This window comes from Malaclemys terrapin, chromosome 21, assembly GCF_027887155.1.
Source record: "Malaclemys terrapin pileata isolate rMalTer1 chromosome 21, rMalTer1.hap1, whole genome shotgun sequence".
Taxonomy (NCBI): Eukaryota; Metazoa; Chordata; order Testudines; family Emydidae; genus Malaclemys; species Malaclemys terrapin.
This window is the reverse complement of record NC_071525.1, coordinates 19,866,211-19,879,139: the sequence shown is the minus strand read 5'-3', so window position 1 is coordinate 19,879,139 and position 12,929 is coordinate 19,866,211. Positions and strand designations below refer to the sequence as shown.

Sequence of the window (12,929 nt, the reverse complement as noted above, 5' to 3'; positions counted from 1 at the left end):
GTTCGCACCAGTTCGCAAGAACCGGTTGTTAAATTTAGAAGCTGGTGTAGAAGCGGCTGTTAAAGGGGTGTGCGGGTGGGCAAACAACTCCAGGCCACATCCGGCCCGCGGGACCGTCCTGTCCGGCCCGCCTGAGCTCCCAGCTGGGGAGGCTCCCCCGGTCCCTCCCCCGCTTCCCCCCCTTGCAGAGCCGCAGTGCACCGTGCCGCCGGCGCCAGCGCTCTGGGCAGCTCTGCAGCTCCTGCCGCTCTGAGCGGGGGGCGGGAGGGGGGCTGCGAGCTCCAGTGTCCGTGCGGCATCCCTACACGCTGCCCTGAGCAGCATAGTAAGGGGGCCGGGCCGGGGCTGGGAGGAGGGGTTGGATAAGGGGCAGGGAGTGGTTGGAGGGGGTGGAGGTTCTGGGGGGGCGGTCAGGGGATGGGGAACAGGTGGGGTCGGGTAAGCGTGGGAGTCCCGGGGGTCTGTCAGGGTGGTGGTGGATGGGGTTGGGGCAGTCAGGGGACTGGGAACGGGGGGGTTGGGTAAGCGTGGGAGTCCCGGGGGTCTGTCGGGGTGGTGGTGGATGGGGTCGGGGCAGTCAGGGGACTGGGAACGGGGGGGTTGGGTAGGCGTGGGAGTCCTGGGGGTCTGTCGGGGTGGTGGTGGATGGGGTCGGGGCAGTCAGGGGACTGGGAACGGGGGGGTTGGGTAAGCGTGGGAGTCCCGGGGGTCTGTCGGGGTGGTGGTGGATGGGGTCGGGGCAGTCAGGGGACGGGGAACGGGGGGGGGTTGGGTAGGCGTGGGAGTCCCGGGTGGGTGTCTGTCGGGGTGGTGGTGGATGGGGTCGGGGCAGTCAGGGGACTGGGAACAGGGGGGTTGGGTAGGCGTGGGAGTCCCGGGGGTCTGTCGGGGTGGTGGTGGATGGGGTCGGGGCAGTCAGGGGACAGGGAGCGGGGTGAGATGGGTAGGGCGGAGGGTCCTGGGGGGCAGTTAGGGTGGGGGTGTCACAGAGTATGGGGGGACTCAGGGCCCTGTACCCCCGGTGTCCTGCGATTCACCATGACTCTCAGCCAGCCAGTAAAGCAGAAGGTTTATTTGGATGACAGGAATACAGTCCAAGACAGGTCTTGCAGGCACAGACAACAGGACCCCCCTCAGTTAGGTCCATCTTGGGGTCTCAGGGCTCCCCAGCCCCTTGGGAGGTCAGAGCCCCGTCTGCCTCCCAGCCACATCACCAACCAGCTCTGAAACTCTCCCTTCAGCGACCCCTCCCACAGCCTTTGTTCAGTTTCCCGGGCCAAGGTGTCACCTGGCCTCTAACCCCTTCCTGGGTTCTCATGATACAGTCGGTCAGTCTCCCATCCCCCAATGCAGACTATCCTAGCCACACACCCCTGTCAGCATTCACAGACCACAGCAAGAACAGTCCCAGTTCATCACATCTCTCCCCCCTTCGAGACCGAACTGAGCGGGGTCACTTCAGCCAGTGACCCGAAGAAGTTTGAACCTACCCCCATTCCCGTGGATGCCCCCGCATCCCTCCCATTCCTTGGTGAGAATTACACCCGGCCCCTCCAGTTTCACGCCCCCCCTTAGGTCGGGGTTGCTCGAAGGCACTCATAGTTCGCATGTGGGAAGGTTTATGCGGCCTGTGCCCTTTTCCCACCCCAATACCCCTGGGGTTCCAACTGGGCTGGGGTCTTCTCCCAGCTCTCCAGTCTGGAGGTTGGTGATTCAGAGCCCCTCTTTTAACCTTGGCCACCCTCTGGAAAGGCTCCTCTATGCTGGGCAAGGGTCCTAAAGCCATTTTCCCCTTGTTCCAGGCCTTCCTCCCTGTGACGAACTGGGACTGTTCTTACTGTGGTCTTTAGGGACTTGGCCGAAGACCCGGTAGGGAACCGGTTGTTAAGATTTTGGCAGCTCATCACTGGGTGGAGACACAGGGCAGGGCCGGCAGCAGAGAACCCAGGTGTCCGGGCGGAGCAGGGGCATACACAGGGCAGGGCTCACTTAGGAGCCAGGTGTGACCAACTGGGGAGGGGGAGGATTCCCAGAATGCACTGCTGCAGCATGGACAAGGGGGGGGGAGGAGCATTCCCAGCATGCACTGCTCCCCATTGCACGGCAAGACCTTAGGGCGCGGGGCTGGTCTTGGCTGGGGTGTCTTCTCTGCCTCAGTTCCCGGGGGGTGCTCGACCCCCGCTCCGCCCCAGGTTCCGCCCCCCACTGCATCCCTTCCCCCAAACCCCCTCCCCATCTCTTGCCACCCCCGCTCCACCACAGGCCCCACCCCCACTGCACCTCTTCCCCTCCCACCTCTTCCCACCCCCGCTCTGCCCCAACTGCACCCCTACCCCCACCCCCCATTCCACCTCTTCCCACCCCTACTCCACCCCTTCTCCCAAGCCGCAGTGGGCGGGAGGTGCTGGGAGTGAGGGGGAGGAGCTGATCTATGGGGCTGCCGGTGGGTGCCGAACACCCACTATTTTTTTTCCATGGGTGCTCTGCCACCCCTCGCCCACCTCTGCCTTGGGCTTTCGCTTCCTCCCCAACCGGTGGACGGGAAGCCGGGTTGCTTCATCCTCTGGTGAACAACTCCCCTGGCCCCAGAGCAGGGGCCTCGGCTTCCCCTTTCCAGATCTGAAACCAGAGGTCTTCTGCCTCCCCGTGGCAACCAGGCCGGAGCCCATCCCATCCGCTATGCCTTGGGGAAGAGACCCCTGTGTAACGATGCGGTTCTGGCGGGACCCAACTGAGAGTGCCAGTTCAGGACAAATTGCTAAAACAGGGCAGTTACAGCCCAAGGCTGGGGTCTTTCCACCTCTAAGGCAAACCAAACCAGCCAGACAGTGAAGACTTTCGTCTCACCCACTGGCTAATCACAAGTCACACAAGCAATTCCCTTAGACACTCCACTTTCCCAGTATCACCACCAGTGCCACTCGTTATGGGGACGAATGGTTATGAAAACCAATACCCCAGTAAAAGAAAAAAGGTTCTCCTGATCCCAAAGGACCAAGCCCCAGACCCAGGTCAATAGACAAATCAGAGCTTACCCACAAATCACGCTGTTGCCAATCCTTTACAATCTAAAATCTAAAGGTTTATTCATAAAAGGAAAAAGATAGAGATGGGAGTTAGAATTGGTTAAATGGAATCAGGTACATACAGGAATGGCCAAGTTCTTGGTTCAGGCTTGTAGCAGAGAGAGAACAAACTGCAGGTTCAAATCAAGTCTCTGGAACATCCCCAGGTGGGATGGGTCATTCAATCCTCTGTGTAGAGCTTCCATTTGTAGCAAAGTCCCTCCAGAGATAAGAAGCAGGATTGAAGACAAGATGGAGACGAGGCATCAGCCTTTTTATAGTCTTTTCCAGGTGTAAGAACACCTCTTTGTTCCTACTGTGCAAAATTACAGCAAAATGGAGTCTGGAGTCACATGGGCCAGTCCCTGCATACTTTGCGTATTTGCCTTCTCTCACTGGGTCAATTGTATAGCTGATGGTCCTTAATGGGCTATCAAGCAGGCTAGGCAGAGCTAACACCAACTTGTCTGGGATGTCTCTCAGAAGCATAGCATAAGTTTGAAATACAGACAGTTTAGAGCCAATATTCATAACTTAAACTACAAAATTACTACACGCATATAGACAGCATAATCATAACCAGCCAACCATAATCTTGTCTTAAGACACCTCATTTGACCCCCTTTATACAAGATTTGGTGCCACTACAGGACCTTGGTTGCAACCATGTTCTATATGGTTCCAGTTCAAATCAATAACGTGACACCCTGGCTCCCTTTGCCAACCCTGGGAGGGGAGTAGGGCTAGTGGGTCAGAGTGGTGGGCTGGCAGCCAGGACTCCTGGGTTCTATCCCAGGCTGTCTCTCTGATTCACCATGTGACGGTGGACGAGTCTCGCCTGTTCTTTTCTCTGTAACAAACACCCCAGATGGCCACTGGGAGCGCCAGAGCCACCGCCCCGCCCACTAGACGACATGGTGCCGCCCATGGGAGGAGCTTTCCAAGCCCTGCCCACTAAGTGGCAGGACTCCGCCCAGGGGTGGGGCTTGCAGAGCTCTACCCCACTGGCTGTTCCATCCAGGTGCCGCCCCCCAGTGCTAAAGTCACACCCGCCGCCTTTGGTCATTCAGAGAAACCCAAGCCACTTTGGCAGCTTTATTCGTCTTTTTTGGGAGAGGCCATTGCCGAGACGGCGGAAGGATACAAAGCTCAGGGAGAGGGCGGGGAAGTTCTGGCCTGTAACATAGAGCATGACTTTCAGGATGCTTATTGGAGGGACTATTTTTGCTGGCGTTCATCTGCCGGGGATAGGATACAAAGGAGATAAGGGGATGATCTCTACTTGTTCGGTGGACTGGACTACTTCTTTTGAGTGGAAGAAGACAGAAGGGGGCGTAATAAGGCCCAGCCCTTGTATTTAAAGGGCACAACTTTCCCATGTGCGTTTCAGGGACTATAGTTGTGGTGGAAGGCCACAAAACAGAGTGCAAGAAGATGACAAAGGAAGTAGTCCCGGTACCCGAATATGATGGAGCTTGATTTTCAGATTTTTAAGGGGCTATTTTACCTTTTGTTGTTTGGCGGATGGACACACACAAGTAATGGAGGAACGACACAGGGCTTCTGTTCGAAAAGGGCCTGGTTTTCAGCTATTATTTTTTTGAGGGACTATTTTTTTGGCAGAAGGACACACAATCAGTATATATTGAAAGTAGATCCGGTTCCTGTATAAAAAGGGTCCAGTTTTGAGGGACTACTTTTGTGGTGGAAGGATACTCGGTAGCTGTCCTTTGAAAGTAGAGCCGGCTCCTGTGTAAAGTGGGCTGGATTCCCAGAATTCTTTTTTTTTTTTTTGGACGGACTACATTAATTGGTGGAAAGATACGCCAACCAAGGGGGTGGTCAATATAACAAAAGTAGATCTGAGCCGTCTGTATAAAAAGAGCCTGGTTTTAGGAATCACTCCACCCCAGTCTGAAAATTAGGCCCCAAAATGGTGGCCAGGTGGTGGTATCCATGGCAACCACCATGGCAACAGCCTTGTAATAGCCCCGCCCACCCTGTGGGGTGGCAGCCAGTGAGTATCACTGAGTTCCTGCAGCATGGGGAAGGGGCGTGGCCTGTTATTGCTCCGGTGTGGCCAATGAGAGCAAGAGTTCCCAGCATGCCCCTCTACAGTGTGACCCGTAAACTCCCAGCATGCACTGTTCTGGCATGGCCCATGGGCTCCCAGCATGCACTGTTCTGGCGAGGCTCTGGGGTCCCAGCATGCACTGCTCCAGTGTGGCCCATGGGCTCCCAGCATGCATTGCTCCGCCATGTCCCATGGGCTCCCAGCATGCACTGCTCCAGCACGGCCCTGGGCTCCCAGGATGCACTGATCTGGTGTGGCTCTGGGCTCCCAGCATGCCCTGCTCGGTGCCATCCCACAGCTGCCCCCCACCCCTCACGGGGCCCTGGCCCCTTCCCCCTGCCCCGTCACGGCTGCATTATCCGCAGCTCGGAGGGGTGGTGGAGCCCAGCGAGCGGTTGCTCCGGCGCCCGCTGCCGGAGCCCATCGAGTCTTCGGCCATGGCGGCCTCCAGCCAGCGGGCGCGGCTGCTGCCCCGCAGCCCCTCCTGGAAGCGGCGGCCCAGGAAGGCGTAGAGCAGGGGGTTGAGGAAGCAGCCCAGGCAGGTGAGGCTGAAGGCCAGGGAGGAGCCCACCTCGAAGGCTGCACGATTGCTCGGCGACCTGTGCAGGAAGTTGAAGATGTGGTAGGGCAGCCAGCAGAAGAAGAAACTCAACACCACGGCAGCTACCACCTTGGCCGTACGGTTGGGCCGGCGGCCCCGGTGCCCGGCCCGCAGCATCATGACCACGTGGCAGGCTGTGATGACCAGCAGCGGTGCCAGGAAGCCGTCCACGAACCGCACCATGATCAGGGCCTGCTGCCGCGCCATCCTCGTCGCCTCATCCCCGAAATTGTTGATGCAGAAGAAGCGCTCACCCCGGCAGGTCACCTGCCGGAAGACCAGGTAGGGGGCCGAGAAAGCCCCGGCCAGCAGCCACGCCACGGCGGCCGCCCCCCAAGCCAAGCGCGGCGTGCGGAACCGCTGGGCCCAGACGGGCCGGGCCACCAGCAGGCAGCAATCGGCCGAGATGAGCGTCAGCTGGAAGATGCTGGTGAACATGCTGAGGAAGAGGAGGGAGTTGACGGCTTTGCAGAGGAAGTTGCCGAAGGCCCACTGATTGCCCGCGGCGGTCTTGGCGGCGTAGAAAGGCAGCAGCAGGGAGTAGAGCAGGTTGGTCAGCGCCAGGCTCAGGAACCAGATCGAGTTGACCGTCCGGCGCATGCGGAAGCAGGTGACCCAAATCACCAGGCTGTTGCCTACCGTGCCCAGCAGGGAGGAGACCACGAAGATGGCCACCGAGAGCTGGTCGAGGACGTTGGAGGTGGGCATGGTGCTGTTGTTGGCCACGGGTGAGGTGGCGTTGCCGGAAAGCTGGGGAGAAATGACCGCTTTAGCATGTGGCCCGGCCAGTGCCCCTCACTCCCAACTAGGATTGCCAGGCGTCCGGTTTTCTCCCTGCCTGCCCCAGCGCTGCACGGCTCCCGGAAGCGACCTCCATATCCGCCTCCTAGGCGCAGGGGCTGCCAGGGGGACTCCGTGTGCTGCCCCTGCCCTGAGCACCGGCTCTGCAGCTCCCATTGGCTGGAAACTGCGGCCAATGGGATCTGCGGGGGTGGTGCCTGCAGGAACCACGGCCAACGGGAGCTGCAGGGGAGGTGCCTGTGGGAGTGGGCAGTGCATACCGCACAGAGCCGCCTGGCTGCCCCTGCGCCTAGGAGCTGGACATGGCGGCTTCCTCCAGGAGTAGCGCGGAGCCGGGGCAGGCAGGGAGCCTGCGCTGCCGGCTGGGAATCACCTGAGGTAAGTGCCGCCTGGCCGGAGCCCGCACCCCGAACTCCTGCCCCAGCCCTGAGCCCCCTCCCTCACCCTAACTCCTTCCTGCAACCTGCAGCCCCCCACCCCCAGCCCTGAGCCCCGTCCCACACCCTCACTCCCTCCTGCCACCTGCACTCCCCCCACACACGCCACCCCCAGCCCTGAGCCCCCTCTCGCACCCTAACTCCCTCCTGGGGCCCGCACTCCCTTCCGCACCCCAGCCCTGAGCCTCCTCTTGGAGTCCACAGCCAAATTCCCGCTTGGAATGTGCATCCCTCATCCCCCACCCCCAGCCCCGAGCCCCCTCTCGCACCCTAACTGTCTTCTGGGGCCCGCACCCTGCACTCCCTCCCTCCACCCCATCCCAGAGCCCCCTCCTGAACCTCAAACCCCTCATCCCCGGCCCCACCCTAGAGCCCACACCCCCAGCTGGAGCCCGCAGCACAACCCCCTGCCCCAGCCCAGTGAAAGTGCGGGAGGGTGGGGGAGAGCAAGCGACGGACGGAGGGGGGGATGGAGTGTGGGGGGCGGGGCCTCAGGGAAGGGGCGGGCCCTCGGTAAAGGAGGGGCAGGGGACAGGACTAGTATGTTCGGTTTTGTGCAATCAGCACGTTGGCTACCCTACTGCTGACGACACACAGCCCCTCCTATCCCTCCCACCTCTGCCAGTGGCCCCCACTCCCGACCTGCAGCCCCTCCTATCCCTCCCACCTCTGCCAGTGCCCCCCACTCCCGACCTGCAGCCCCTCCTATCCCTCCCACCTCTGCCAGTGCCCCCCACTCCCGACCTGCAGCCCCTCCTATCCCTCCCACCTCTGCCAGTGCCCCCCACTCCCGACCAGCAGCCCCTCCTATCCCTCCCACCTCTGCCAGTGGCCCCCACTCCCGACCTGCAGCCCCTCCTATCCCCCCACCTCTGCCAGTGCCCCCCACTCCCGACCTGCAGCCCCTCCTATCCCCCCACCTCTGCCAGTGCCCCCCACTCCTGACCTGCAGCCCCTTCTATCCCCCCACCTCTGCCAGTGCCCCCACTCCCGACCTGCATCCCCTCCTATCCCCCCACCTCTGCCAGTGCCCTGCACTCCCGACCTGCAGCCCCTCCTATCCCCCCACCTCTGCCAGTGCCCCCCACTCCCGACCTGCATCCCCTCCTATCCCTCCCACCTCTGCCAGTGGCCCCCACTCCCGACCTGCAGCCCCTCCTATCCCCCCACCTCTGCCAGTGCCCCCCACTCCCGACCTGCAGCTCCTCCTATCCCCCCACCTCTGCCAGTGCCCCCCACTCCCGACCTGCAGCCCCTCCTATCCCCCCACCTCTGCCAGTGCCCCCCTCCCGACTTGCAGCTCCTTCTATCCCCCCACCTCTGCCAGTGCCCCCCACTCCCAACCTGCAGCCCCTCCGATCCCCCCACCTCTGCCAGTGCCCCCCACTCCTGACACGCAGCCCATCCTATCCCTCCAAGCACCAGCGCAGCAAGCAGGTGCCTGGGGCAGCCAAGGGGAAGGGGCGGCACATCCGGCTCTTCAGCGGGAAGTCCCTCAGTCCCTCTCAGACTTGGGGTGGCAAAACCCCTGGAGCATTAGCCCCAGTCCAGCTGACTCTCCGCCATTGCCCCAGATCTCTTCCGGAGTCGCTGCTCCCCAGGGGAGACCCCCCCTCTGCTGATGTTAGCTGGGAGGGTTTGATGTTCCCGTCCCAGACACTGATCCCAGCAGTAACTAGCGCAGAGCATGACCCGATCCCCGCGGGACCCCACTGGAGACCCCCGCCCACTTGAGGATGAGTCCCTGTTTACAGGTTGTGATGAAGTGGGACTGTTCTTAATGTTTCCTCTGAATACTGTAGGGGTGCGTCAGTTTCCCCTATGCATTTCTTAAGTCTCTAGGTGGTGGGATAAAGGCCAGTGTGCATCAATGGCCAACACTCTGTCTCCTGGCAACAAATGGCCGGAGCCCTTCCCCCCTGCAAGGGAATAGCTAAAGGTGAACAAAGAGATCAGTTTCAGAGTAACAGCCGTGTTAGTCTGTATCCGCAAAAAGAAGAACAGGAGTACTTGTGGCACCTTAGAGACTAACAAATTTATTAGAGCATAAGCTTTCGTGGACTACAGCCCACTTCTTCGGATGCAAAGAGATCAGGTGACCTCCTGGCCCGGGAAAGAGACAAAGCCCAGAGGAGGAGAGGCTGGAGGGTTTCAGTTTGGGGCTGGCTGGGAACGGGAAGCAAGGGCAGACGGGGTTGTTTGGCTCGCTGGGCCCCAGGATGGACCTGGCTGAAGGGTCCCGTTCTCTGTCCCTACAAGCTCTGTTTTAGACCGTGTTCCTGTCGTCTAATAAACCTCTGTGTTACTGGCTGGCCGAGAGTCACGTCTGACTGCGAAGTGGGGTTGCAGGACCCTCTGGCTGCCCCAGGACCCCGCCTGGGCGGACTCGCTGTGGGAAGCGCACGGAGGGGCATATGCTGAAAGCTCCAAGGTCAGACCCAGGAGGTGAAGCCGTGTGAGCTTCTTGCCCTGAAGACAGTCTGCTCCGAGGGAGAGGAGGCTCCCCAGAGTCCTGACTGGCTTTGTGGGGAGCAGTTCCAGAGCATTGCCCGGGGACTCCGTAACACAGGTGCGCTCCAATGCCCTTGGGCTTCACCTGACCCACAGGCTGGCTTGGGGGCCTGACTCCTCTGGGAGTGCCCAGTGCTGGAGCAGCAGCCTGCTGAGAGGGACCCAGGAGTCCTAGCTGCTGCCCCCTATGCACACCCCCACTCCAGTGTTAGAAAACGTGGGGCCGGGACTCAGGACTCCTCGGTTCTCTCCCTGGCTCTGGGAGGGGAGTGGGGTCTAGTGGTTAGAGGGGGAGGGCTGGGAGCCAGGACTCCTGGGTTCTACCCCTGGTTTTGGGAGGGGAGTGGGACTCTGGGTTCCATTGGGGACCCTCTTTGGCTGGATATTGGGGCAGGTCTCTGGGTTCTCTCTGTCTGGGCTGCCGGGAGGGATGGAGACGTGGGCTATCCCCATCTCTGGTGCTGGTAGACGGCTGTCCCTGCTGCATGGCCGGCTCCCTGCAATCTCTGTCAAATGAAGGCTTGGACTTACCTGCCCCCAGCTCCTGGTGGGGAAGGGGGACGCCATGGGCCCGGGAGCTGTGGTTGGAGGTGTGACGGAGCAGGGAGCAGGGCAGATTTGACCTGGGAATGTTGCAGGGGGGTTGCAGTGGGGATGTGGGACTTCCCTTGAAGGAAGCTACCTGAGCTGTAACCTGAGCCAGGAACGGGGGTGGGGAGAATTAACACCTTCTGCCCAGGAGACTGAACAAAGGAGAGGAGCAGCGGGAGGGGCTGGGAGTTTAGTTTCGGTTGGGGCTGGGTGGTGCAACGCAGGGAACCCCAAGCTGGGGTCTAAGCTCCCTGAACCTCCCAGAGGGACCTAATTGAGGGGGTCCGGTCGTACCTACACGCTCTGCTTGAGACTGTGTTCCTGTCCTTAAATAAACCTTCTGCTTTACTGGCTGGCTGAGAGTCGCAGTGAATCTCGGGAAGAGGGGTGCAGGGCCCTAACTCCCCCACAATCCGCAACAACTGGTGGCAGCGGTGGGATCTACTGCACCCCGTGGACGGCGCTTCCTGCAGTAAGTGACTGGGGAGCAGTAAAACGAAGGGGGATTGACGGGGACCAGGCGTGCTGAAGAGTGAGAGAGAGACGGTTATTACCCCTGGGAGTGTGTGACCAGCGAGAAGGACTTTTGCAGTAACAGGGTCCCCCGGGGGGATCGCAGCGAGTGGTCCCAGGGGCGGAGGAGTCTGCAGCTCGACCCTGGCAGAGAGGTGGTGACCTCGAGAAGGGCTGGCACACTAGGGGTCCCCCTGGGAACTGTGGGGAGCTGTGAGCACACAGGCCGGTGAGTGGCCAGCAGGAAGATGTATGCCAAGCGGCTTAAGAGCGACCTGGTGGAGCTGTGCAAGCAGAGGCGGCTGTGCATTGGGAGGCTCACCAAAGAACAGCTCATTGCCCAGCTGGAGGCGGAAGATCGCGCGAATGAACTGATCCCTGTGTCTCAGGGAAGCAGCCTGGCAGATGCAGCGCAGGCACCAGTGTCTGTCCCAGCTGGGAGTGGTCAGCCGGCTGCTGAGGGCTTCCCGAGACCCCTCCTTCCTATGCCTAGGGGAAGGGTGGGGAGAAGCCCAGCAAATACCGAGGGCGCCGTGACCTCCCCGGCCAGCAGGGGATCCCCCCGGCGAAGCCCGCCGGCCAGCAGAGGATCCTCCCGGCGACGTTCGGCATCCGGGGAGCGGAATTGGCTGGAATGGGAGAAAGAGCTAAAACTGAGGGAGCTGGAGGATCGTGAACAACAGAGACAGCATGAAGAGAGACAGCGTCAGCATGAACGGGAGGAGAAAGAGAGACAGCATCAGCGTGAAGAGAGACAGAGACAGCATGAACGGGAGGAGAAAGAGAGACAGAGACAGGAGAATGAGAGACAGCATCAGCGTGAACTGGAACTGGCGAGACTGAGGGGCAGCGAACCCCCGGCTGCGGTGAGTGAGGGGGGACCCAGGACTGCACGGAGCTTTGATAAGTGCATCATGGCCCCATACAAGGAGGGGGAGGACATGGATGACTTCCTGGAGGCCTTTGAGACGGCCTGTGAGCTGCACCGGGTTGATCCCGCGGACAGACTCCGGGTCCTTACCCCCTTACTGGACCCCAAATCCGTGGCATTGTACCGCCAACTGGGAGAGGCAGAGAAAGGGGACTACGAACTATTCAAAAGGGCCCTGCTACGAGAGTTTGGGCTGACTCCTGAGATGTACCGGGAAAGGTTCCGGAGTCAAGATAAACCCCCTGAGATCTCATATCTGCAACTAGCTGTCCGCATGGAAAGATATGCCAGCAAGTGGGCTGGTGGGGCCCAGACGAAGGAGGACCTGATTAAACTGCTGGTACTGGAGCAACTGTATGAGCGGTGCCCATCCGACCTGAGGCTGTGGTTGGTGGACAGAAAGCCAGAGAACCCGCGACACGCCGGGCAGCTGGCTGATGAGTTTGTAAAGAGCCGGTCAGGGGGTGGCAGGGAGGAGCCCCAAAGGAACAGGCCCGCCGCGATGCAGAGAGAGAGTCACCCTGGGACCTCCCAAAGGGGGAATATGGGGAATCCCCTCCCACGGGGAAGGCCCAGCATCAGGGACAACCGACCGGCTCGAGGGGACCCACGGGACCTGAGCTGCTATTACTGCGGCCGAAGAGGCCACGTTCGGGCCCAGTGCCCCAAGCTCAAGGACAGACTGAGCAGACCGAACCCGCACCGGGTTAACTTGGTAGAGGCCCAGACGGACGAGGGGCAGGCTTCCCACGCAAGAGGGGCTGGCAGCTTATCAACTGCTCAAGAGAGAGAAGGGCCCCCGGCCAGCTTCTCTGGGGGGCCAGATGCTCCGGATTCAAAGTTCTCCGTTTACAGGGTTGGTGCGGGGCTGTCCCTGCGGAGCGAGTGCCTTGTTCCCCTGGAGGTGGATGGGAAGAAAGTTTATGGATACTGGGACACGGGCGCAGAGGTGACACTGGCCCGGCCCGAGGTGGTGGCCCCAGATCGGGTGGTGCCCAACACCTTCCTGACCCTGACCGGGGTGGGCGGGACCCCATTCAAGGTTCCCGTAGCGAGGGTACACCTGAAATGGGGGGCCAAGGAGGGCCCCAAGGACGTGGGAGTGCACCACCATTTGCCCACTGAGGTGTTGATGGGGGGGGACCTAGAGGACTGGCCAAGCAGCCCCCAGACCGCCTTAGTCGTGACCCGTAGCCAGAGCCGGCGAGGGGCACTACGCCCGGACCTTGGGAAGGATGTCCCACCGGAGGCACCGAACCCTTCCCGGGTGGGAAGGGAAACCCCAAGGACAGGCCGCGGGGTGGCTGGGGCTTCCGACCCAGCCGACGAGAGGGAGCAGGTCCCCATCCCTTCCCCAGCCGCCGAGTTCCAGGCCGAGTTGCAGAAGGACCCCTCCCTGCGGAAG

At 61.0% G+C, this 12,929-nt stretch overlaps 1 protein-coding gene across 1 annotated transcript; it reads right to left on the bottom strand.

Annotated features, from left to right (window-relative positions):
• Positions 1-5,494: 5,494 nt before the first annotated feature.
• LOC128827436 (C5a anaphylatoxin chemotactic receptor 1-like) lies at positions 5,495-10,166 on the bottom strand. The gene is made up of 2 exons (XM_054011303.1): positions 10,021-10,166; positions 5,495-6,490 (listed from the first exon to the last, which is right to left on the bottom strand). Exons 1-2 carry the CDS (start codon positions 10,054-10,056, stop codon positions 5,495-5,497), a joined length of 1,032 nt encoding a protein of 343 aa, XP_053867278.1. The 5' UTR covers positions 10,057-10,166.
• Between the last annotated feature and the right edge of the window lie 2,763 nt (positions 10,167-12,929).